The sequence below is a fragment of the Synchiropus splendidus genome, chromosome 12 (genome assembly GCF_027744825.2).
Source record: "Synchiropus splendidus isolate RoL2022-P1 chromosome 12, RoL_Sspl_1.0, whole genome shotgun sequence".
Classification (NCBI taxonomy): domain Eukaryota; kingdom Metazoa; phylum Chordata; class Actinopteri; order Syngnathiformes; family Callionymidae; genus Synchiropus; species Synchiropus splendidus.
In genome coordinates, this window is record NC_071345.1 from 8441922 (window position 1) to 8468207 (window position 26286).

The 26286-nt window shown below is 43.0% G+C and overlaps 3 protein-coding genes across 11 annotated transcripts in view; 1 reads left to right on the top strand and 2 right to left on the bottom strand.

Annotated features, from left to right (window-relative positions):
• tulp4a (TUB like protein 4a) lies at positions 1-20826 on the bottom strand. Of its 3 annotated transcripts, none has more exons than XM_053880858.1 (14): positions 20734-20826; positions 18681-19466; positions 10225-10353; positions 9983-10144; positions 9716-9896; positions 9338-9445; positions 9091-9257; positions 8767-8991; positions 8442-8676; positions 7637-7781; positions 6891-7035; positions 6725-6818; positions 3250-6626; positions 1-3179 (listed from the first exon to the last, which is right to left on the bottom strand). In XM_053880858.1, the coding sequence occupies exons 2-14, from the start codon at positions 18930-18932 to the stop codon at positions 3063-3065; spliced, it is 5337 nt and encodes a 1778-aa protein (XP_053736833.1). In that variant the 5' UTR covers positions 18933-19466; positions 20734-20826; the 3' UTR covers positions 1-3062. The 3 variants fall into 3 exon arrangements, with proteins under 3 accessions (XP_053736833.1, XP_053736831.1, XP_053736832.1); XM_053880856.1 differs by having other exon boundaries at positions 6891-7062; XM_053880857.1 differs by having other exon boundaries at positions 6891-7062; positions 18681-19469; positions 20734-20794.
• On the top strand, positions 18865-23064 carry mrps10 (mitochondrial ribosomal protein S10). 2 transcript variants are annotated; one of them, XM_053880866.1, is made up of 7 exons: positions 18865-18998; positions 21829-21878; positions 22144-22213; positions 22302-22441; positions 22519-22627; positions 22793-22882; positions 22948-23064. In XM_053880866.1, exons 1-7 carry the CDS (start codon positions 18912-18914, stop codon positions 23023-23025), a joined length of 624 nt encoding a protein of 207 aa, XP_053736841.1. In that variant the 5' UTR covers positions 18865-18911; the 3' UTR covers positions 23026-23064. The 2 variants fall into 2 exon arrangements, with proteins under 2 accessions (XP_053736841.1, XP_053736842.1); XM_053880867.1 differs by lacking the exon at positions 18865-18998 and adding an exon at positions 21567-21670.
• Positions 22481-26286, bottom strand: part of si:ch211-51e12.7 (uncharacterized protein LOC336335 homolog) — a 5827-nt gene continuing 2021 nt past the window's right edge. The window contains exons 5-6 of one of the 6 annotated variants that reach the window (XM_053880860.1): positions 26054-26188; positions 22481-25755 (exon numbers count right to left, since the gene is read on the bottom strand). In XM_053880860.1, the coding sequence (XP_053736835.1) occupies positions 25665-25755; positions 26054-26188 (226 nt within the window). In that variant the 3' untranslated portion in view covers positions 22481-25664. The remainder of the gene's footprint in view (positions 25756-26053; positions 26189-26286) is intronic. The other 5 variants (XM_053880864.1, XM_053880863.1, XM_053880862.1 and 2 more) reach the window with 5 other exon arrangements.

The following is a 26286-nucleotide window of genomic DNA, read 5'->3' on the forward strand; positions in this document are numbered from 1 at the left end:
TATACAATTATAAAATAATTTACATGGCATGCCTTACTATCCATTCACTATAAACGTTCAGTCACCAACTCATTTTTTTTTCAAGTGTTTTCATCATTATGTCGACATCTACAAATACAAAGCACATTGTCTCTAAAGAAAACCCGAATCCTACAATATCTACAACAGGTTGTCTCAGAATCTGTCGAGTGAATCCTGAGGAGACAGGAACTGCGTGTGTGTGTGTGTGTGTGTGTGCGTAAGAAGCCATGAGCACGCACACGTCTGAAAAGGTTTTAACACTGATGGGGTCGGTAGACTGCACGTTTGGAGAACACACACATCTCGACCTGACACTTACACACTACGGGACTTTTCTACCAACTACACTTAATTGGGCACTTAACTCATTCACATCTTTTTCATCCAATGCAAACATCACAACACATGAGATTTTGACCCTTTCTGCCCCACCCGTCCCCCACACTTTACAAATTTGGGCTACACTTGCAACAAATAAACACAAAAAAATGTTTTTAAAAAATGCACAATATACAGTCTGTATAGATAATCCTTGTGGAAATAATCTCATAAATAAAAGAACACAGACCAGCGATGGAGATGCTTAAAGAACAGCATTAAACGGTGGTCAAAAGTGATGACAAGGGTTTTGTCCCTCAACATAATATTGCACTACTAAACATAAAAAGATGGTTTTACGCCATGCTCATGTCTATTATTTTCATTTCATCAGTAGACTTGTTTTCAACTGCCCATCACTACGTTTGGCAGACATGCAACTCAATGTGACGCGACGTCACACTGAGAATTTAATCTCATTTATTTAGAGACCAACTGGTCCAAAGTTGTTTTTCAAATTTCAAAGTGACACTCTGCTTGAATTGAAAGGATAAGGTTTGGCACGCGGTCGGATCGTTCAGTGACGAGAGTTCATTTTCACCATCCTAATCTCATTGAAGGCCAAAAGTTTAGGACCACCCCTTAAGAGACGTAGGCAACGATGGTTATTCTAAACCGGAAAGTCCACTTCTAATGTTCGCCTTCGTCATTCCACTTTTCCTTTCATTGCAGGTTTCCTCCGAGCGATTGACTTTGTAGAAGCGTATCCATCTTTGAAGGTCCTGATTAACCTTTAAGCGACAACAAAGAGTGCTGTCCTCCAGGAAAATATTGAGTACTTCCTAGTATCAGTAGATTCTGATCTCAAAGAAGCTCAAGCAACAATTTGTACCTTGCAAATGCCAGAGCTAAGAGAATCCATTACTCATCCCACAACAGGGAAAACCTTGTCATTGACATGGCTATTAATCTCACGTCACCCCAAATTCATTTGACCTCAGTGCAATCCTTCAGATGGCAGGGTCTTCGCTTGCATTTCACTTGGCTTAATAACCTCATAACTGAGACGGGATCTGAAGCCATTAAACACAGTCAGGCGACTATACATTTCCATATGAGAGGATGGTGTTAAACTTCTGGCCAAGATTGTAATGTACTTCCAAACAGATGTTTCGGGGTTGGAAACGGCTTTGTCTATTCTCATTATCAGCTCAGTTCAGAACATCCTTCATTGCAAAAATTGACTTCAACAATCCAGCCACAATGTCGTCAGCTGGTTTGTAGCGGATTTCCAGCTTTGCTCCACATCTGGAATTACTCTCGGAAAGCACAGTGGAGACACATCTCAGTCTCTTTACAACATATACATATGACTGATATGTACGTACACAAATGTGAAATGGCATAGGAGAGATTTACAAAAAATATTTCCTTGCTTACATTTTCCGTGTGGACTCTAAAGATGAGGGTCAGGCCCCTAAACTACTCACTCACTTCACAGAAGTGACAGCAGGTGACAAATCATCCCGCGGCAGGTTGAGTTACTGAACCCATGGCCTTGTTCGTGTGTTTGTCACCCGGTGGTAGGTATTCCACTAAGCACAGGATTTGTCAGTCAAAGCTATTGAGCACACCCTTCTACCTGAATTGTCCAGACTGGACTGAATTCAGCTGCCAGTCTCCAAAATAAAGCAGGTGTATCGTAAAAAGCAACAGGGTGTGAACAGTTATTCGCAAACAACGAAGACCCAAATCAAAAGATAGAAGTTGTAACATAGCTCCGGCTACATTCACATTACCGCCTTTGTAGTATTGGTTAGGTTTGTGTCGTTTTACCGACATTTACACTGCTTCTACTTTCCATCCACAGACGCCTGATTTGGACTGAAGATGCTTCATTTGAGGGCAACAGGTGAAAACATTACCATAACATTTTTCTAGAAGGTCATAGCTTGACGTTCATAGGAGATATCACTGAGTAAAACAAAAGATAAAGCATTGGTATCGTGATCAAATTTCTAGATTTAAATGTCCTGTTTCTTAACTGGCAGGTAACAGAACGGTTGAAGATTTGAGGTGTGGCTGCTGCTAACCACGGCCCTCAGCTGGAGTGTCTGTATGGTGATGTGAACGTAGCTTTCATCCTTCAGGACCCCTTGTTGGGAAACCATCAGCAGAGTCGCATGAAGCTCCCAAACAATAACTCAGGCCCAAATTGAGATAGAAATACAATACATGTGAGAAAGGAACACAAGATCTATCCTCCATTGTCATGTAGTAAAATTCTGTTAGCAAAATCTGTATAACAAAGTAGTTATTTATGTATACAGCTGTGGATTTGAGTGCCCAGTAGTACCTGTGCTCTGGAAACTTTCTTCCCCAGAGTGTGATTTCAAGTATTACTGCTGCCTCGCTTAACCGACTGATCCTCTCTCCGCTCACCAAAAGCAGCATTTATTTCGCATGACTATGGCCAAAGACACTCTTTGGCTCCACATGCAAGGCCAGCAACCGGAGCTCATCTGAGGGCCTCTCTGCGAAAATGCAGCCAATCTTATTGCACTAACTCAAGTTGCAGCAATGTGTAGTGCAGCATCACTGTGTGGCTCTCTCTAACTGACCAAGGCTCACTCTGTACCTCTGTTTCTATAAAACAATTGTGCCCCTTGAACAAATTGCATTAAATCCCAGATATAACTCGGGGTAAAGTGAGATTGGGTATCTCATTTGAGGCGTTGAGTGACATTTGCCAAAGCCACTGCGAAGGCCTGCACAGCAGAGAAGGGATATTGAAAGTCCAGGATGTATGCGTTGCCGTCGATCCGGCCAAACTGCATCACCTGAAAACAAATGAAAACAGGATCAGATCATGCAGCCTGTTTGTCTGTCTGTGACTGAACGCTCTCTTACCTGTCTGCCTTCCAGTTCAATTTGAAAGTTCTTGGCAGACTCCTGTGTGACTCGCCCACCAAAGTCCAGCTGGTACACCTGCGTGGCCTCGTTCCACAGCGGCTGCTTGTTGGCCATCACATACACAAAACCCTGGCTGCCCAGCCCTCGGTCCTCCTTCTCATTAGCTTTCCGGCACTTGATCTCGTCGAGCTCACAAGCGGCCCTGAGGTTCCTCTTGCTCTTCCAACCCTTCTTGCTGCTCTGACACTGGTTCAGCAGCTCGTCCCCGCTGATGAAGAGTTCCGGTTCACTTTCTGAACTGTCCTGGAACTCACTGTTAGCAGTAGCCTTGCTAAGCTTCTTAGCTTTTAACTGCTGCTCCTTCTGTCCCTTTAGCTTCTTTTTGTCTCTCCCCCCGAGGCGCGGGCTAGAAATTAAGGAGTTAAAATCTCCCAGAGCTCTGCCTTCCTTTTTGGATCTGCTACCTTCAGACAAAGAGGGCACATTGGCCTCTTCAGCACGACTGTCAACTCGCTTGCGATTCTTCTTGCTGAACTTTTCTGAGCGCTGCGGCACAGGGCTCTCAGTCAGAGAGAGCACCTCCTGGTAGCTCTCTCCCGCTTCGGCCATGGCCTCCTGTAGCCCCGCGTGGTTCTGAAGCTCTGTTGGAGGTGGTGGTGGAGGAGGGGGTGGCGGAGGAGGAGGTGGAGAAAGGACTTTCTTTTCATCGGCCATTCGAGAGGCTTTAGGTGGTAGTGGCACTGCAGGAGTAGACACCGGTGTGCAGGAGTTATACGTACCCCAGGGTGTGTGGAGGGCAATCGGAGGAATGGTCACCCCGGCACATGAATTCCCCCCAGGGTACATGGGAGGTAGAGGGCAGCACGCTAGGCTAGCTAGATTAGCAGGGTACCCAGGAGGTAAAACTATAGTTGCATCCTGCTGGGAAAAGGGAACTGGTGCCACCATCTCCTTGGGAGATGAGCATGGTCGTGGTGATCCAGGGATGGGTTGGAGCTGGGCTCCTGAATAGGCTGATACCGGGGGATACTGGAGAGAAATTTGGTATCCAGCAGCAGCTGCAGCCTGAAATGATGCTGCGCTTGGGCTCGTTGGTGACTTGGGTGAAAGGACAAAGGGGAGTCTCGACACGTCCAAGTGCTGTGCGGGACTCAATATAAGGGGCGGCGGTTTGTGTGGTAATGGTGGGGCAGCTGGGTTCAGTGTGGCTGTCCTTTCCTGAGGGACCCAAACCTCCTCAGTGGAAGCCGGGTCCCACTGGTAGGGTGGCGGGCGTTTAACCACCAGTCCGGATGAATCGCTCCCTCCAAGTGCCAAATGCCGCAGTGACTGAGTCAGTGTTTCATCCTCCGTAAAAGCTGAATTGACATATTCAACCCGGTCTCTGCCATTTCCTCCTCCTGCTGCTGGTGGTGCAGAACCTTCAAGCGCGCTCAACAGGCTGTAAGACGACTGAGAGGCCAGAGGGGTTGCACTGTTGGAGTGGATGATAACAGTGCTATGAGGCGCTCCACTGGCTGGAGGGAAATCTTGTCTGATAATTGTTCCGCCTGCTATTCCATTAGCGCTGCCTGGGGCAGACCCTCCAACACCGGACCCACTGCTACACTGGCTGCAGGTGTATAAGGCTGTTGGCACCCTCTGCTGATATGAGGCTGCAAGAGTACCGCTGTTTTTAGCCTTGGGAGGCAGTGGGCGAGGCGGCTCTAGCATCTGAGAAACTTTCAGAGCAGCTTCCCGGCTGTCCCTCCTGAGAGTGGCATGGATCAAACTGCTGTCAATCCTCTGACTAGGATTTCTGTTGATCGAACTGTTCTGGTTGGCCGAGTCTGGATACGGAGGAGGGTCTCCACTAGGTATAGAATACCGGGGTGCAGTGAGCCTGTTGAGTGTGGCAGAAGTGTAGGGCAGCTGGGCCTTTTTGCCCTCCGCTGATGAGGATGATGATGACGAAGAAGTGACCCTGAGAGTGGCAGAACTGCCAGGTCCCTGGAGAGTGTAGACATTCTGGTTGCAGACCAGACGAGTTCGAGGACGGCAAACCTCTTCCACATTCCCACTGCTGTCAAAGGTAGTGATCCTCTCATAACCCAGTGGAGTGGGGTACTGAGCTTGCTGCTGACCTGAGGGATACAGTGGAAAGTCTCCTTTCTTCATGCCAAGGTCACTAGGGGGCGGGGTCCCACTGTTGCCCACTACTATTCCAGGCGCTCCATTTGACCCTGCGTTTGAGGCAGACACAGACGCAGCAGCTGCTGCAGCAGCCACAGCGGCTGCCACAGTACCGGGGTAAGGTGGAGGGGGGTTCATTTTGCTGAGCTCAAGAGGGGCACTGAAGACCACAGTGTCCCCCTCTGCCAGCTGAGGGGCCAAACGAGTGGTTTTTATCTTCAGTAGGTGCTCGTGTTCTCCCGCCATTCCTCTCTCCAGGGCTAAATCGGCAGGAGGGTGCGGGATCTGAATCTGCAGCGCCCCCGGCTGAAGCTGATGCATCGACACGCTCGACTGCCCTGATGGCATGGATGGGACGGGGATTTGGATTTGGAGCTGCTGCTGAAGTTGGTGTTGCATGTGACTCTGCTGCTGCTGTGTTTGATGGTGCATCTGTTGCTGCTGCTGCTGGAGCTGCTGCTGGAGCTGATGCTGCTGCAGTTGTTGTTGTTGCTGGATTTGTTGTTGTAGCTGCTGCTGCTGCTGGATGTGCTGGAGCTGCTGCTGAAGCTGTTGCTGCTGCTGTAAATGTTGCTGCTGCATGATCTGCTGCTGCTGCTGAAGCTGTTGGTGCTGTAACTGTTGATGGTGCTGCAGCTGCTGTAAATGTTGCTGATGCTGCTGTTGCTGTTGTTGTTGTTGTTGTTGTTGTTGATGATGATGGTGACTGGATTGTTGCTGTTGCTGCTGTGAAGGGTGATGACTATGAGAAGAACCCACCATAAGCCCTCCAAAGATCACCTGCCCAGGACTGGAGTATCTGGTGGGAACTGAATACTGGGCCGTCAGTACAGTGTCTTGGTTCTGGTCAGAACCAGCAGCTGCAGCGGCAGCACCTGAGGGGGTGGTCGTGGGATTGGTCAAGACATCCAGCTGAACGTTTTGATTGGCTAGGAGGGACTGGACCAAACCGATGCTTTGTGCTGGGGACATGGCCTGTGCGGGACTGTGGATGGGGGCGATGGGGATGTTGACAGTGCAGGGAGGGTTGTCCTCTGCTCCACCAGCAGGACCTGTGACAGGCAGGTCGTCTTCATCCTCACTGAAGACGTTTGGGCTGAAAACTGGCAGGTTGATGTATTCCATGGAGATCTTTCGCACCTCTGGCAGGTATATAGTCATCTGCCTGGGCTGCAGGTGCAGGAGACTCGTCTTGTAGATGACTGAAAGAGGACCAAAGACAAAATGAAAATGAAGAATAAAAAAATTGTTAACTGATGTCAAAGTATAATGTCAGGCATAATATCCTGTTGAATGTTACCTGCGCCAAGATTAGTTGGCAAAAAAGCAGCCAGGCCCACAATCTTGAATTTTGTTCCCCAAATGTTTGAAGTCACTTGAGCCAGATAGTTTTGCTGAAAAAACACCAATGACGCACATGACATGTCAGAACATAAAAAAGGACGACTTGTTTCGGCATCGTTTACCTGGGTGATGTCATCCAAAGGAAATTCTCTCCTAGTGAGACTTGGTGACCCGATGGATGGCTTCCGAATGGGTAACCTTGGCGACCTTGATATCTCTTGGGTGGCTCGAGACAATTTTGGCGATTTTCTGGGATCAATGTTGATTCTGTTGGTAAAGGGACAAACTAAGTCTCTACAGAGAAGGTAGCAAATAAAGAAGAAGAGGGTTTAGGCATGCAGTGAATTCAAGCACACACGCTAAGCACTTAGAGATGTCAAAAAAACAGATGGTAAAAGTTGATCACAAACAGAATAATTCAACAGTAGAAACTGTAAACTCTACTGGGGAAATAGTTCCGAAAATCCTTGTACCAATTCTGGTATAATATACCGAGAAAATGAATATCAAAATAGATTTGTGTCCACATACAAAGAACTTCTATCTGGCCTTTTTTTCACTCTTAAATGTGCATACATTGCACTAAAATCTTGTCGTGATTTTGTCACAATACTCCTTTATAAAACACATTTCCAACTACTTTTATGAGAAAACGGTTAAATGGAAAATATACATTTGTGAAAAACATTACTCAAAAAAATGTGATTATGGAACAAATACATTTTCATCATTTAAAATATAGCTTTAATCCATGTCTTTGTTATCTACACATGCACAGGAGAAGCACATGCAAGCCTCCACAAGTCTGAACAGGAGCAGTGATTCAAAGGTATTAAATTATGGGACGCGTGCACAAGGGTTCTGTTACCTGGGAAGTTTGGGGGACTTGCTTCCCCTGGAAATTTTTGGGGACTTCTTGCCAACCCAGTCGTCACTGAGCTCAATGTCACTGGAGTCAGAGCAGTTACAGCTGTCAATCATGGACGATATCAAACTGTTGCTGTAGAGCTCATCTGTGGAGACATAAAAAGAAATGAAACAAATAAACTGAAAGTCTAAGAGTGTTTTCTGCACATTTAGAATTAATGTATTTCTCTCACATAACGTGTTCATAATTTGTCCATGTTAAGTTTGAGTCAAGCATTTTATGAAACTGTTTATATGAAAGAAAAAAAAACAAGTTAGTGTCAAAAAAACGATCCTGTATTGTATCATTTCAGTGAGGAAAACTCTCATGGCATGAGCAACACAGTTCTTTGCCACCACCTTCTCCTTCTCAGAGAGTGTGTTGATCATGTCGTCGTGGTTGTTCATTTTCCAAAGACTAAAATGTGAATTTCATGGTCAGGTTCATTTATCACTGCAGGGAAGGAGCGGGCTGATTTATGTGGAGCCCTGGGCGATGAGAACCACCATTAAGCAGAGTTTAATTAACAACGGTCGTGTCTGCCCTGCACAACTGACAAATCTTCAATCATAGCGAGACACATGACGCATGAGCAGACAAATAACAGTGCAAGGAATTCCCATCTGCGACGGATAAAGTGAGACAAACCTATTTTTTCAAAGGAAAAGAATAAGTTGCAATAAATGTCATGATGTTGCGATACTGATATCCTAAAACAGAAGCGCCTGCAGCATCGAAATAAACTATTTTATCATTCAGTGCTGACCTGTTTTCCCTTCAGTTTTTGGGTCCATTATGACAAATTCGGGTCGCAGTTTACTAATCCTTCGTCCTTTCAGGATTGGCACCAGCCCTCCGAGGTACTCCAAGTACAGAGTGTAGCAGGGACTCCCCACCTCTGGGTTGTCTTCTGTACGTTTCATGGTGCAGTGTAGACGCTCGTTGCCGGCTGTCGGGTAGCTCACAAACTCACGCATGTTGTTGGGATCTGGTATGGGCGGCTGGAGAGACAGACAAACTTCAATAAAAGTACATCAAACGTATCCACCAGTTTCTTCATCCAAGTGATTTGGGGTCTACGTTAGTGTTACCTTGATGGTGGGAACGAAAGCGGCAGTGACGTAAGAACACAGGCGTGAAGGCATGGTGAGCTTGGCAACATCCTTCTCCTCCTTGACTGCTGTGGCGATTCCCTGCTGGCAGAGGAGTTGAAGGCTGGCGACGCGATGCTCGACTCGTACCACATACAGCGCTGGACCACAGGCCAGGAACAGACGGGAGTCCCGATGACCCCAGCAGAGTGTGGTGATCGGCCGCTGCAGGGAAGAAATAGAGGTCAAATGATCCTCAAGCTTGAAGCCTTCAGCCTTTTCCTGACACAATAAAAACATGTCACATACAAGTTCGCATCTCACCTGCGCTGGTGTTTCCAGAGTGTAGATGTTTTCGCCACGAACATTGTAGAACTTGACGATGGCATTCTTGGTGGCGGGTGGGCATGTGGGGTCAGGGGAGAGTGGGGTTCTCTCCATCCCCGCCACAGAGAGGAGGTCCCCTTGTGAGCACCACTGGACCACGACATCTGGAGATAGATATAATCATCAGTTCAGTCATTCAAAGTGAAATGAACAGCAGAGTCGGAATAGCAGGATGACAAAGCACCTTTGAGACCAGTGCGGATGAGTGTGGGAGACAGGTCGTCGTAGTTGTTCATCAAGCTGATGTCTCCAGAGGTGAAGCTGACTGTCAGCAGAGGTTTGTGACTGTGGACTGAGAAATGAAAAACGCAAGACATTTTTTATCTTAAAAAGACAAAATTGTGGAGAAACTTTGAACTGGCTGGTATGAAGAGGCGTTTATCTGAAATGAACCCAGCAGAACCTTGATCTATCGTTCTATTCATAGTCTCTGCCGGAGTGTAAAAAATGACACAAAGTGAAAGTCTGACACATCAATAGCTGCCATCTCTCTAAAGGTGCCACATTATGCAAGTGAAAGGTGTAAAGTTTGAAGAAGTGTGAAGCCCTCTCTGCAGCATACCTTGCCTCGGGGAATAGTCGTCTGAATCAGTGTCGCTCTCACTGCTGTCCTCCACAAGGAAACTGGGGTAATTCCAGGACATGCCAACAATGCCATCCGACTCATGCAGCAGAATGTGGGCCAGCATTCGCCCGTGACAATCCATCACTATCACCTGGCCGTCCGCGGTGCCAAACAAGACCTAGAGTGATATCAAGTCACATCACGTGAGAATAAAAAAGAAAGAAAGCTTCTCAACATGAGGAATATTTAGAGCATGTACTCTACCTGCTGGTCATCAGGGGTCCAGATCCCACAGGTAATCTGACTCTCCAGGTTGATCTCAGAGGACCAGTGCCTCTGCCCACTGACGGATCCCACCAGGACGAAACCATCACGATAGGAGATGAGAGCCTGGGTGCCGTCGTGGGACCAGGTGAAGTCACTCACCTGCACAAAAACACACACCCTGATCAGATTCCCTCAAAGAAAGTTCAATGGAAGACATCAGGTTCTGGAGTCCCTCTCACCTGAGCTCCACGGTCGTTCACCAGCTCCACCGACCAGCGACCTTCATACTGGATCCAAACAAAAATCCCTCCATCTGTATCACAAGTGGCCAATTTCTGGAAGGGCTCATTCCACCGCACCAGAACCACCTGACGGACACATAAAAACTGTCAAGGAACATCCCTAAAAATAATCAAAAATGGTTTCTATTCTCTAAACCGGAAATGCAGTGAAATCCAAGTCGAAATTTCAATAGGCTAAATTTGGAAAGGCTCCAGATGAAAGGATGGGTTAACCTAATTCTGCAGTGCAACACAGGAGCTGTTAATACCCAACAGACAAAAATAACTCCTTCTTTTTCCTCATTCTGAACCCAAGTTGCACCCTGCGCTCTAGTTTCCAGAGAATGCATGGCTCACAACATCTTCTATTGAAAGCATCGTGTGTGTGCAGCCACTTTGTTTCAAATACATTTTTCAACTGTGGTTCATTAATATTCTGTCAAATGAATGCGACCCATGCTTCCACCACTAAGTGCATCAAACCATAAAAGCAGAACTTAATTATTTTCCTCTGGGTTTACTTGTCAAATAAAGCGCCAAAGCTTTGCCAAATTCCAGGGGAAAAAGGCGAATACTGTTCACATTTTACAACTAGTAAGATTACTGTACCACAAATATCAAAGTAAAGGTTAGTCAACAATTTGGGGTTGAAACTGTTGAGTAATGTTGATGAATCATATACTACAATATAGGAGAGAATGGTGACCAAACTGTACTCCCAACAATGCTGTTCATCTCAAACACATCTCATCAACATCCACACACAAACACACACACAAACACACAAACACACGTCATCTCAGCTTGTCTGTACTTCTGAAGCGTGACTCAGCCCATTCCCAGTAGAATAATCCTAAGCTGGGAGCAGAGAGAAGCACGTGGCCTCAACATGCTTGAACACACAAGACAAACCAGGTATTAGAAGGGCTTTCACTTTTGAGTGCAAGTGCGACTGCTAAGCAGTTGGATCAGGGAGTTATTTTAGTTTAAGTGTTAAGAGTTAATCGGCAAAATGAAGAAGTGTATATTGTGTACTGGTTCTGCTTGAGGAGAACCGGCACACAAGAACAAAGGTCAGCTAAATTCCAATGAAACAGTGTTGGATGCTACTCAGAGAGAATCACAAGTTTGAATAGTCACCAGAGTTAAGGCTAAATTGCACAAAGCTGGTTTCAAAAACCCAGAATTTAGAAGCTAAATAAGCAAATTTGCATGGCTAAATAGCTAAGAAGCTTCAACTCGACAGATTATTTTTTTAAAATGACGCCGATTTTTGAAGATGATAGATTGATCTGTCATGTGAGTAAGGAAATGGTTGAAGTATGAGCTGGAGAGAAGAGGAATGAAAGTTAGTAAGGACTCCGCTAATGGGCATGGAGGTGAAGAGTAGGGGGAACTTTAGGACGAGACAGCATGAGAGCTAACATGATGTATATGGCCAAAAATTCTTTGCATGGCGTTAACTGAATCCCTTCATGGTTACATTGTATATCGCAGTAGATTTTCCTTTGCCACTGAGACAATTCTTAGCAGCGCCCCCTGTCTCATTACTGGTTTCTGATGTGATAACGTATAAGACAAAACAAAATTTAGACGAGCTCTGCTCTGAACATGGAGAGCACCAATGATAGTTGAGTGAACCTCTCATACCACAATATACGGAGGCATAACATATATATAATGTGACTGTAGAACGAAGGACAAAAGCAGGTGTGTCACATTTCATTTTTCTTCCTGCGAGTCTTGTATCGGGATTCAATAAGTCACGAAGGACGATGATAGCAGCAGTGCAGACGAATGACATTTGTGTCAATCGATAGCTCAGTGCTGTTGGTAATAAACCTCAGAGTTATTCAAGGTGAACACAGAGGGATTAAGGGCATCTGTTGTGAATATTAATACGCAGCCGTTCAAACAACAAACCTCAAGTGAACCATGCAGCAAGGAGTCGTGTGGCCCAATTTACTGTGTTTTCACACCCACACACTCCCATATACAATGGCTAGTCTCAGCTGCCTCACTGGAAGGAAGAGGACAATGAGCTCTGCACTTCAAACCTTCGGGTCACCCAGACCGAGGCGGCCGTTGCTATAGAAATGATATGCAAGTGAGTCAGATGTGAAAGACTTCAGATTTCTCGGGGGGTTCGCAGGTGTTATCGTGTCGCAGGGCGAACACACAGGACAGATGAATGGAGATTAATGTGTGAATGTGTGTGGGTAAATATAGTCCAGTGTGAAGATTAGTGTGAGCTGGCGAGGCATCCTGCGAGTGCAACAGCTGAGCACCTAGCTGTGAAACATCGATCTGGGAGATCAGACGTCACATGGAGACAGGCAAGATAAGAATTAGAAGTCACAGGACACTTGGGGATTAAATGGATCAGGAGCAGGGAGACACATGCATACATGAGGACACAAACACAACATGGAATTACGTTGAATTATCAGCAGAGGCTAAACAGCAGTGGATAACTAGGAGCGCTAACAAAGCATGTTTTATCTTCACCAGGGTACAGCTGAAACTTTCCATTCTGTTGCTTGCCTCTGCTTGTCCAAAACATCTCTAGTCATCACCCCCTTAATGTCAACTTCTGCCATGAAGCAGTACAACATGGCCCTTAAGGACATATTCGTCAGTTCTGTCATTTATCTTGGATACAACGTCAACTTTAGAATGTCAACTGATAAGTCAGTTACAAAACTTCCTTGTGACTTCTTCAGGGTTGTAATGGGACTAACAGGTTATTCAAGTTAAAGTAGTGGGGTCACTTCATTGCCAAGTACGGTTAAACAACGCTACTCTTGAATCACTTAGAGCAGGGGTTCAAACTCAATCATGAGTGTGACGAAAATTATCATCCAAATAAATAATAATAATAACAATAACTTATTAAACAGGAAATAAGAGCATCCCTCACCACCACCAACACAGAGCACAAAAAGTAAGATGGTTTTTTTTCTCAATGAAGTTTTTTCTGTCCAACGTTCAGCCAACTATACATATTTAAAGCTGTCATGGGCCATATTAGACGACTGGGATGGCCCCCTGACCTTGAGTTTGACACTTGATTCAGATCACTACTCTTTTGACTACATAATCCTTAATCATTATTCTTAGAACAAACACTTTTACACCTTTCATAAATGATGCCCAAAGCATTGCTATTCTTTCACCTTTTGCAACTGAAGGTTTCAAACGCTCAGCAAGGAGAGCAAATCAAATATAGGGACAGCTTTGTGTTGCATCAGAGTCAGCAGAAGTACAAGGACAAAAACACTGTAACAATGGAGGACATAAAAAAAGGGAAAAAAAAAACACCCATAACATGTTGAAGATTAATGGGTCTTTGGGGGAAAAAAGGTGAAAAGTTCAAAACTACATTGTTACAACTGAAGCTCTTTTTAGGTAGAGAAGAGTCACATGAGCTGGACGTTATTTCTTTGACATGAAGACGAGCTCAAATAATCAAGCTACACAACGTCAATGTCAAAACAAGTGTGGCTAATTTGGAACTCTTCAATCACCTTCCCCAGAGCAAGCAGCATGTCTGGCTCAGGACAGACAAGTACACCTGGATCAGAAGAGACAGACAAACCTGTTATGCAACACGCCCTCTCTGTGAAAGGATCAGCAGCCTCTCCAAGGCAGTTTCTGCTAATCACATTAACTGATACCATTTTCATGCAGTGCAAAGTTCACGCCACCTTTAATCCTTTCTAAAAGACAGCGTGAGAGCAGAAGAAAACGCTCAAAGTCCAGGGACAGAGACGTCATGATAAAAGGGTAAATGGTGTTACCAAAGAAATTGATTTACAGAGGAAAATCTCAAAATTATCCCAGTAAGGGAAGGTTATTCCCTTCCTGAACATCGGTCCATTTAATGCACTCCAAACAGCGAAACTTGCCAGCTAGAATGCCCCTCAATATGTACAGAATATCAGGCAAGGACAAATTCCATCTGAATTCTTGACTCTTGGGGAACAACGGGACAAAAATAAAGCATCAGGTCAAGATACTTTGATTTAATAACAAAATATGGTGAATATCTGCAATGCTAGCTCTGCTCAGTACTAATATATCATTCTATCACTACTGCAAAAGTGAACACATCTGCCAAGGGTTTAGTGTCAGCAACTATTTTTACACCACCACTAGAAAAAATTACAACCACCAACCCACAAAATTAGAACTGCTCAGTTAAAAATATAAGCTATCTCCATGATGAGATACGGACTGACAATATATCCAAAACTTCGGCTTGAACCAAACACATCTTTGTCAGACTTGTCTTTGATGTTCAGCTCCTGCGAAAAAAAACTGAGCAGACCTCTAGTGACAAGCTGCTTCCTCAGTTCAGCATCCAAAAGTACCGTCATAGCGCAACACGAAGAAAAAAAACACATTGATCTATTTCGAATCACGTCCCAGATGGATCATTGTGAAGCACCAGAACGATCTGGATCTTTTTCCAATATTCACTTTTCAGTAGCTGACATGATCGTATACTTCAGAGACTGATGTTTAACAGCTGCATAAAAATAATAAAGGAATAAAAATGTGTTGTACATCACATTCTGTTATTATACAGTAACAGATAAATCTAATCAAAATGCACATTATCATTATGTTTTCTAATGGTATACATGAAGTAAATATCATACCTGCCTGAAAAGAGAGAGAAAAGCGTGGTATGAAAATAAAAACCAAAATAGGTCATTCATTTCTAACACAAGGATAAAATGAATTGCATAAATTGATAGCAGCATTAAGTGTGTTTACAATCTATTTATGCACAGTGAACATTGAACATTTAAAAACATAATAAAGAGTAACATTAACACAGAAAATTTAGATCATCTCATCAACTGTCGACGCGCAACATTTCCTTCAATGTATCAACAATGAAAGGGGCTCAAGTTTCAAACAGACCTCAGGAAGGCCAGATATGCACCGGACAGGACTTGGATCAAGGTGCAATCCATTCCAAAGGTTTTCCGTTAAAAAAACAAGCCGCGCTGCTAATAACACTTCTGACTGTATGATAAATTACCAGAAGCCTAGTCAGATTCACAAATAATCCAGCAGTACAGTCGCTTTCTTATGTTTGTCCCGGCTCCATCCACAGACTCACTTACATTTGAATGATTACCAGACATTTGGATCCATAAATCAACAGGAATAATGCCAAAAATACTGAGACATATAGTATATTGTCGTATTGATCTCTGCATCGCTACCTGAAAAGTTTGTTAGCGATATGTGCTGAGCTAATTTTGGTAAAAGGACATCCGTCGTTGACTTTGACAACGGACGTGATGTTTTGAAAGCAGGACAGTCAGGGGACTGCATTGACACAAGTAAGCAGCTTTTCAAGACCATTAAGGTTATAAACATCCGCTAGGTTTTTGAATTGTGCAGCAGAGACGTCAGCCAGGACCCACTGGATGACGACAACTGCCACTCTCATCTCCTCTTGTGACCTTAGCTTGAATGTGACGTAGGTGAGTGAGAAAGTCTTTCAAAAGTTGACAGGATTCATTAGGCAGCATGATTTCCACCAGCGCTAGGAACCCCAAATTAAGCTTGTGGCGACAAGTGATGGATTTCATATTTCCCTGAGGGTTTAAATATAGGGTTTGCCTTCCTGGAGGAGGGTGAAGAGGACATTAATACTTCCTCTCTGGTGAAAGGAGAGAGGGTGATATTCAACAAACAGTCCTGGTTGAAGTGAACAGTAAGATAAAATGACAGCACAGGGCAGGACTCTTTTTCAATTCAACAATAATGGGATGGATTTTACACATGGCACGGAGAGGGTTCACTTAATACAACTTCAACACCATTACAAGATTCAAATCCTCTTGGCAAGATTTTAAGTCATAAAAAATGTGTATGTTACTTATAACTCCCAAACAAGTTGTAAAAAAGGTTTTACTTCAAATAAGAAAAGACAAATTAACCTATGAACAACCAGTAATAAGGTGAATTTTTGGCAACCATTCCAGGCCAATCCATAACCAAGATGCTACACAGTGCATTATCATGAGTAATAACTGTGTAATATGCCACTAATGCATACATTAAGTCGTTTAATTATGGTAATACATGTTCCAAACCAAAAATTAACCTCAATAAGTAGTGAATGCACGGACGCTTAAGGCTGGATAACATGCTGGCCTCTGCTAAATAATACGATGAATTATAACTTATTTAGACTTAGTTACAGGTAACATACAGTACAGTAGCTATATCATTCAAATGCAAAAATACTTAAATTTTTGTGCTTAAATCATTGTAAATATGCGCAAAATAAAACCTCAGCGAACATGCCTCATCTACAATATTAAAATGCAGCAATCAAAAGAGTGATAAGACTCATGAGCTTGGTGTTCATACCTACAGTAAAACAGCCCATAAAGTTCCTCTCCCTCCCATTATTCAGCCATCATCCACACAATAAACTGGCCAGCATTTTTCTGAACTTGGACCAGATTCAATTGGGCAGAGTATAACGACATTTCTGCTGTGCTTCAGTCACTATGTAGGGATTCATCCACTCTACCCTCCGCTGCCTCACGGAATGCTGACACAGCACCCGGCTCCATCTGACCAGCAACAAGCTGCACTCGTTCAGAAAAATGCAACCTGTGTGCAACGCCAGGTTCACTACATGAGAACAACACCTAGAATTCTCGTCGTTTTCCTTTTAACATTGGTGTTTTTTATTTCTTTCAGAGCAGTGAAAAGTGGAAAGAGAGAATTGTTTGGACTGGATGTGCTGCTGGTTGATCCATTAAAGGAGTGACCTCCACAAGATTTAATGACATGCAGGTCTAATGGCACCAGCGAGCACATGAATGCTGCTTTTCCTCTCCTCTTTTTCCATACAAGTCAATAACAGTTGGATGATGCTGAACTCTAAAACATAGCAAAACGTTCCAGCCATGGGATGGCCTCAATATGTAATTTTTATTCTATATGAAATTTTAAGGTTAATGCTTCTGAGAGGCTTAACCACTAATGGAAAAGAGATTACGGATAATACTGGACTCTTAACTGTGTTAAAATGACCGCATTTCAAGCGATTTCTAAAAGGTTGTGTCATTAATAATAAATAAAATATGCAAAGCACGTTCTAGTGAGACTTTCACCTTCTAAACCAGTGATTGACTGCTTGTATATTGAGCATATGGCTACTCTTGTGGTGGGAAAACACATTTATTCTCCTGCAAATCAACCCCAAGATTTATCAACTAGTGTCCTGGCCTTCCATTTCTTGATGATCACTTAGATTACCTTCAATTCGTGTACTTGATGGGCAGCATCCAGGATGGTCGCCAACTCAAACATTTGATTTAAGACATAAAAACCAGAGAACTGGTCTACTTTTTTCCTGACACAGCAGAGAACATCTGTCCCCAGCTCAAATCACAGGCCTCTGAGGAAAAAGTTGCACCCAGACCTCAAAACCAAATACACGGCTCGTTGGTTGGACTCTCATGGCACCAACTCAACACATTCTCACAGTCCTCCAGGAACCCAGTTCCACATGATTCATTTCACCGTCCCTAGTGCGACAACATCAATGGCTGCCTGTGCCTCACTATCTTCTGCTCACAGGCACCGAATTATTTCTGCAGGTCTATAATGTGCTTCAAACACACTGACCAGGCTTACGACACCCTCACACTACAATTCCACTCATGGACTTGTTAAGCAGATGGGGAGCACATGTCTCATACACATCGGAAACCCATGTAGCCAGACCCTGAAATCAAAACAACTCACTGGCATGACAGTCCAGACACAAACCTTGTGAATGTTGCACCTCACATTTGCCTATCTGACTTTGGAGCGCATTTATGCAGCGTGACATGTGCACTATTGGGATGAAATCATGTCCGCAGGGAGGCACGACAGAAATGATGTTGAGAAAAGGATCAGAAGAGAGGAAAAGCTAGCCACACTGATGGTTCCAGGCGTACTTTGGAAAAGTCCAAAAACAAAAGGATCAATGTGAACAATCTGAGTTCATTGCATGTGACAAGAAAGTCCTTCCGGCGATCCAAGACAAAGACATAGGTCAGCAATCAGCTTCTATTAATAGCTGTCTGCCCAGATTAATTATTGTTTTTTTTTGACATCCCCTAACACACTATGCAACAGTAGAGTGCAGGATCTGAAGGCTGCAAGTTCAAAAACATTCGGCATAAAAGCACATTTACTTACGTATTAGAGTGCTTCACTAGATATAGTATCTATCTCCAGTGCATAAACCTGAATGATATACAAATAAACAAGGTCTCTCTCTGTATTAGTTACAGACTTTTCTTTGTGTTTAAAGTTAGCGCCTATTTCATCCAAATCGATCATATTGAGTTTGCAATTGATTGTAATAGAAACTTTTTTACCTCACTGTTGTGACCCCTCAGGTTAAAGTTCACTCTCTGTGGGGTGGGTCGGTCCCGTCTGCAGTGGCTGGATGTAAACGTGACGCCGACTACTCCCCGACCGTTCCCGGTAGCGAGCCATCCCTCTTCGTAATAGCGCTTCCTGCACACCGGCTTCTCTTTCTCACTCTTTGGTACCCGGCCTTTCCACGACAGGCACAGGATGTTGGAGTCGCTGCAGAGGACCGGACCATGTTCTACAGCAGCGAACATTCCAGCGGCTCCTTTACCTCTCCTCTTGGATCAAACACAGTCCGGAGGAAGGCTGGGTCCCTTGAGGTGAGAGCTGTACCCTTACAGGCACCACTCCCGGTATGAGGTTAGTGGTTTAATGTTTGGAATGACGAAGTACAAGGGTGCATAATCCTTTTCCTTTTCAATCTGCCACTCTCTCTGACCAATAAGTTCGCATTGCTGAAGGTGTCAGAAAAATGCATTCACGCAAAAGGCACACATTTTGACAAAAACTGAGCAGGAGGTTTTGTTGATCAGCATAAAAAAAATATTCCGGTGCTTCTTTTTAGATCCTTTAAAAAGTTGTAAACAAATCCATTCAGCTTGTCCCAGTGCTTCCTGTTAATCAATTGTCTCGAAAGTCAGCGAGTCATTTTAAGCTCTTGTCTTCTCCTCATATGCTCCAGAAAAAAAGAGGAGGAGCAATAACTCCTCTCCATCAGCTGTCTTCCTGCTGGAGGGCCACTTTAACCATCAACGTCATCCTTCTTTAGTTGATAACTCTTGGGATTGCTGCTAAGTGGACAGGAGAAAAAAAGATCATTAAAATACAAAAGGCTTTGAGTACAACCAGGTGATTCATTTTAAATATTAATAAGACAAGCTAAAATTACCACTCACTCCTCCTGTAAACAAGACTTCACAGTCGCTAACAGCGGACCTAACAGTCTTTAATTATTAAGACGCACTCTCAAGATTGTTTCAAGACTACATTTTGTTTTGGGAAAAAATGGAATAGTTTTAACCGATGAAATAGTTCCAAAGCATGTCAGAGTTCACTTGTTATTTTTAGTTAAGTTTTCACCTTCTTTTCTTCATTTTATATTAAATCACAAGGACAAAAAACACAAAATATGAATTTGCAGATTGAGATATGTCATTTGTAGGTTCAATAAATTCAGACTGAAATGAGGTATATACGTGTTAAACATAACAGCTGTTCACTGACACATATTTTTGTGTTAAATAACAGGTGGTATTCGAATGGCTGGCCTTATCAATTGCGTTTATTCGTGATATGTGGGTTCACGTACTAATAGTAGGCCTGCTCTAGAATGTGTATCGACTGTTGAGATCGTAAGGGTGATAACGGGACCTGCCTTTACCAAGTCACGACTTTTCCTTTTTCCGCTTTTTCGAGGTTTAAGAACGACACAGATGGCAAAAACCATTTCAATATTCCAAGTGAGGAAAGATACAACCACAAATAAAAGGTGAATGAACGCAGAATTACAACTGAAAAACATTTGAAAAATCTATTGGACTAGTTTAATACGAGTTTAAACTAACGGCCAAACGTAGAATAATCGATAAAAGATAAGATAGGAGAGCTTTATGTCTGTGCTCTCGACAGAGAAAGAGCCGTGACTAGCCACGGCTAGCTGGACCCTGGATGTTGTCTCCGGGCAGAACTCTGAGAGCTCCACACATCAAAACATGTCAACAGTGGGATTTATCTGTCCTCTCTGTCGCTCTCTGGACTCTTTGGTTCGGGACATAATAGCGACGATGAAGCGAACATCACCAGCCCACTCCACAAAGAGGTAGCTGGAGCGGCTAGCTGGGGCACCATCAGCGGAGACTGGATCAGTCCATCCGCCGATGTCGCTCGTCGCTAACCGGCTATCGCTAGCACAAGAATCGACTGCTTATCCTGACATTACAGCACGAATAGAAAGCGCAGGTGAAGCTTATAGTTTTACCAATTCGTGGACGAGGGAAACGCAAGGCATTCTGTGTGTCAACAACAAAAAGGAGCACAAGTGTCTGCGAGACTTACCTCGACTGCTGCTGCTGCTGCTTCTCTCCCTGCAGCCTCCTGCTACTGACTGGCAGGGCCCAACAACCGCGTCACGTGACAGCAACGTGATCGACACCCATTCAATTAGGGGCGTGACGTCACCCTTTTCTTTCAATCTGACTTGAACAAACAACTCACATTTATCTGTGAAACACATGCACGCCCACATGTGAGTGGAAAGGGATAAGTTGCGATGTTTTATTTTGTACAGTTATGCGAGGTTTGTTTTAAACCTCAGGGCTGAGGTGGGAGCAACGATTGGACTATTGCAGACCACGCGCTATTTTTTAAATGACAATGGGTTTTCAAATAATGGTTTTAACAATAACAAAAACATATACAACGTTTAAAAGGAGGCATCAGCCAGATGGATTTCTGAGGTCGAGCTGTCCAAATAAAAATGAGATGTCGAGATCTAGCGCTTACTACAGATATGTTTGAGCCGTCAAATACCAATATGTCCGACGTATTGGTGTGTGGTGAAGCGTCAGCTTGTAGGTAGATTGTTATCATGTCGACAAGTTGTCGATTTGTTTGCAAAAGGTTGTAACCAATGCTTGATGCAGCAACTGAAATTGTCATCTAGATTCTTTTGCCAGTCATTTACTTTGAAGACACGTTTTAAAAAAGGTTCAAGAAAGATAATATTCCAGGAGACAAAAAGGAAGGTCGTAAACAATATACTGTGCTGGTTTCGTCACATAATAACAGATGAATAAGTGGGAGTGTTCTATTGAAACTGGATGCCCCCTCAATCGTGGCTTTAGAGAGCAGTTCACCCTCCTGTACACATGGTGGCAGCACTGACTCCTCTCCAGATCCGCTTGGTTACCGCCCAGAAAACATGGCCGCCCTCATCTGTCTCCGACGTGAATGTCGATCTTTAGCACGGATACTCAGTGGAATATCCCACTTGGTAAATTCTAACACTGATTTCTTGTCGCTTCACACGGGCTTCTTTCAGTCAGCTTTTATTGTGTTTGAAATTCCGCGTAAGATATAGTAGAACTGCTTGACAATGAGACGGAGTGAATGTCAACCCGAATAAAACACTGATGCGTTTCTCTTTTCCAGGGTGCAACAAGCGGAGGATCATGTGCAGGTCACAGTGGTCATTTAGTTAAGTGAGTGTGTTTATTGTCTTAGAATGCACACATTGATGTGAGTTTAATAATAATGGCTAACTGCTCCATGGAGCTGCAGCACGTATGAAACATCATGACCCAAATCACTTTTTGATTCTCTTGCACTTTACTTACAATACGTATACATGCTACTTTAGTAACGTTTGGCTTTGTTTTTATACGACTTCTAAGCACATGTTACACTAATTTGTGTAATATTTTTGTCATGTATATAAATACCAGTGTCACACTTTCATCTCCTCAGATCTCAGCCACCACAGACCTTCACTTCCTCCTTCCACACATCAACGGTTTTCAATTCAGCACATTCACAAGTGAGTCACTGCCATAGAACATCCACATGTTCAGTTTGTCCATAATTAAATTTGTACATTCGTAACAAGAAATGTTGTTCATGGTCAGATAACTGTCACGGAGGAACCAGACGCACTCTTGCAGAAGCTCTCTGTACTGGTCAAAGGTCATGACAAAGCTGTCCTCGACAGCTATGAGTTCTTTGCCACAATGGCAGCCAAGGAGCTTGGTATTAAAATCAACAAAGTGTGAGTTTAATTTTGACATACTGGCTCATTTTAAATTCTGACATTGTATATTGACATTTTGTCTGTTCCCCCCTCAGATTTGAACCTCCTAAGGACATAGAAAGACTAACACTTCTCAAATCAGTTCACATCTTCAAAAAGCACCGGGTTCAGTACGAAATGAGGACCCATTATCGATGCATTGAAGTAAGCTTGATATCTACTGGAGTACTTCTGCTGAGCAAATAAGTGGTTCTAAAGACACAACATGCAGTGTTCAGAATTGAGTTATTATCCCCTGTCTGCCAACCTTAGTAGAGCGTTTATTTGTGCATAGAGATACTGAAGTACAATTTTTTTTTTTGTCTCCAGCTGCTTCATCTGACGGGCTCCACTGCAAGGGTGTACCTGGAGTACATCCAGAGGAACCTGCCTGAAGGTGTGGCCATGCAGGTGACAAAGGTGAGGCGTTGATGTGATTAAAACATTCAGCCAGGACAGTTCATGACCTTCTTCCACTTTTCCAGACCAGCATGGAGAAGATTCCAGATCACATTCTCAAGCCCATATGGAAGGAAGACATGGAGGACAAGCCCAGCCAGTGAAAACTATGTTGCGTGTTGAATTTCAAAAATAAACTACACACTCTTAACACTGTGATTCTTCAATTTCAATTTGAAAAGAACACATTACAGCAAGGTATTTTAAAATTCAATTTATTGATATACAAAAAAACCTGTGAAGCATCGGAAGCAAGACATTCAAAGTCGTGTTACCATATAAAGGTATTACTCTAGTTAAGATACAAGTTAGAATTAATGAGCACTTGATTTTAAAAACTCATGTCAATTCTAACATATCAAGCGTTGGAAAACTAGAATACACTTAATAGTATAAGTGTGGAAGTCTAAATAGGTCAATTGGTTTAGCAATTCTGAAATATTTCAGCATCATTATATAACTAAATTCAAAGTGATGTGAATAGACTTGTGTGAGGCCTGTGGTTTCGGGAAAATAAAATCGGAAACCTTACTAATATACACATTTACGCCATATATTAAGCGGTCAATGACAATATATAATAAATACATATTTATTAAAGTATGTTCTTTTTCTTTAAAAAGACAAGTCACACTTCACCGTAGGAACACTGCATGTCCGCACATGTTAAATGCAGTTGTCCACCAGATGGTACTTACATCTGACCACTATGAATGAATATTCCATGTGCGTACCATACCTATTTTAGTACATTATACAATGGCTAAAAACCAAATTTAAAAAAGTAAAATTGAATCTAATATATTAATATTTTGATAAAAAACCTTTGAGGATTGCCCATTGTTCAATGAATGCACAAATGATTTAAATGATAAACAAAATTTGCTAATAGATGCGATTGTCATCAATGATTCCTTTTCCATAAAAATTTAGAAGATACACACATGGTGTCGCTTAGCTACACAAAACTAAAAATTAAATACCAAATATGGAGGACAGAAAAAGAAAGATTTTTTCGACAGCTGACCACCTCTTTGTGAGGCAGCCATGGTATCAGTTCCAAAGTGTGAACCTCCTTTTAAAAGTTCTCCTCCAATAAATGTATGAATTCACGCTGATGAGTACACAAAACAATACTCACATGATTCAGAGGCCCACTGGACTTCAGGTGTCAGGCTGCGAGTGGAAGAGGGGAGAGATCTGAGGGGAGGCCCGTGTTCTTCAGGCCGGGGAGGTTAACTGTACTGTGTGCCCCCCTTCAGGAGACAACAACATGTGTGACCATATACAAGGACAGACAGGAAGCGACTGAAGAGGCAGCAAAATGTACAAACAGCTCAAGTGATGAATCAAGACAGAAGCGACTCAGCTGCAATGAGTCAGGAATTTTACTGCCCAAGAAAATCGAGTGCATGTTCACTATTATGATCTTGACATTTAAAAGATTGTTAAAGGCTGCCAAATAATAAGAGATGATTTTAGATATTGTTTATGAATATGAAAGAACTAGTATCAAAAAGTGCTCTGTTACATCGCCAAGATTCATGATTTAATGGGGAGTATAATGTGTAAAGTATTTGAATTCCTCTTTACAAACGTCAGAAGCCATGGTTTCCAGACACAGTCACGAATCATCTGAAAAAACTAATCACTGTGTAAAATATGTAAATCATATCAGAGTGTTTATCCTCCTTTTAAACATGCTACCACTGAATTTAAACAAAAATCATTTGAGGCCCATTTTTACAAAAGTATAAGAATCAAAGATCCGCAGTGCAGCTATTACTAGACTAGTACATTATCCATCAGTCAGTCTACAGAGAGTTTATGGTCATTGACTAAAAAAATCCTCCAAATATCAAATGCTTACATCGGAAACATGGAGTGTCGATCGACATAAGGTAAATCTTAAGAAATAAACCAAAAAGGAGAAGTTTGAGAGTTTGTTTGAGGATTTATTTTGCGTTTGTTCACGACTACGTCACGTCTCTCTTATCAAACACATTCACAAGTTCACAAAAGTTAACAGTGAATAAAGTAATCGTGACACACAGACCTCCAGTCCACAGTGGAATTTACTTCCATTTCATTAAAAAAAAAAGACAAAAATCTATGTACTATTTGAAAAACCGTTTACTTTTTATATTTACATAAATAGACTGCTGAAGACAAACAAGAATACAGCAATGACTTAAAATAGCTGCACAATTCTGATATGGTTTCTTAAAAGAACTTGACAATTGGACCTTTAAATGTGTAAATTACATCTACTGTGATTAAAATACACACTGCTAAGCTTTCATTTTGAACCAGGGCCAGATTTGATATTTTAGAGACAGTGTACTGTACAGTAAATGAAACCATAGTAGTGTGGATTTGTCACGTCCCAAAAGGCCAGAGTGGAATAAACAAGTGTCTATTTTATATTGGAGCGGCATTAAAAGACTCTCAAAGCCGAAGGTTGACTATAAGACAAATCACAGAACAGCTCAGGTTTCCTCCCTTCGAGTGTTTCAGTCTTTTAACAAACTGTGGACAACCGTTCTAGCTAACAAAGTCGCTTCGAGTTACAGTTAGAATATCTTTACATTGCTAAACTGTGAGGCTTTTGCGTATTTGCACAAAAGGTCTTAGCAAGTTGACAAGATCAACACCTTTTATAAAAAAAAACAACCGGCATATTTTAAGCCTCTTCATTATCAACAATGGTTTGGTTGTTATTTAATTTAATGAGTTGGCTGTTTTAAAAGCGTCGGCCACCAGGGGGGCCTGGCCACCTTTGGCCTCGGCCAAGTGGGGGGTGTGGCGGAGGAGTGACCGGTCCATTGTGGTAGCTGTGTAAAAGGATAAAATCACACATTGGATTCTTGGCTTGAGCCAGTCGAGGGTACACTCTGATAAGAGCAACCAGCTACTGTGGAGGACGTCGACTTGTCTCAGTTAGATACACAAAGAAGGGTTTATTAAAACATGCACTGGAACAAAGAGGTTTAAATGTACTTCTGCTGTGTTTACATTAAATCTGGGCAGATTTAATTTAGATATATTTATGAAATTACATATTTTTAAATATAAGTAGCTTGCAAGCAAAGAGCCGAGAGTAGTAGAGGAGTTATGAGAAAAGCTTCTTACCCTCTTGGACCCATTGGGTGGAAGTGTCGTGGGGGACCAGGAGGTGGCATGCCTCTGCCTCTCGGGTGAGGTGGAGGCCCTCTGAACCCTGGGTGACCTCTGAAAGGAGGAGGGAGAGGAGGAGGGAGGCCAGGCCTACAACATCATCAACAAGAAAGTCAAAAACCTTCCCTAAGAGAAACTGGAGGCGTCTAGTTACATAAGCGCCACTATGATTGTGGCACTTCAAAATT

Excerpts from the sequence above, each read along its gene's own strand:
- mrps10 (XM_053880866.1), top strand. The coding sequence starts at position 18,912 with ATGTTCTACAGCAGCGAACATTCCAGCGGCTCCTTTACCTCTCCTCTT. Across the intron at positions 21,879-22,143 it reads CACAGTGGTCATTTAGTTAA|ATCTCAGCCACCACAGACCT; the intron begins GTGAGTGTGTTT and ends TCATCTCCTCAG. Across the intron at positions 22,883-22,947 it reads TGGCCATGCAGGTGACAAAG|ACCAGCATGGAGAAGATTCC; the intron begins GTGAGGCGTTGA and ends CCACTTTTCCAG.
- tulp4a (XM_053880856.1), bottom strand. The coding sequence starts at position 18,932 with ATGTTCGCTGCTGTAGAACATGGTCCGGTCCTCTGCAGCGACTCCAAC. Across the intron at positions 9,897-9,982 it reads GGACCCCTGATGACCAGCAG|GTCTTGTTTGGCACCGCGGA; the intron begins GTAGAGTACATG and ends ATATCACTCTAG. Across the intron at positions 9,258-9,337 it reads CATCCGCACTGGTCTCAAAG|ATGTCGTGGTCCAGTGGTGC; the intron begins GTGCTTTGTCAT and ends ATCTATCTCCAG.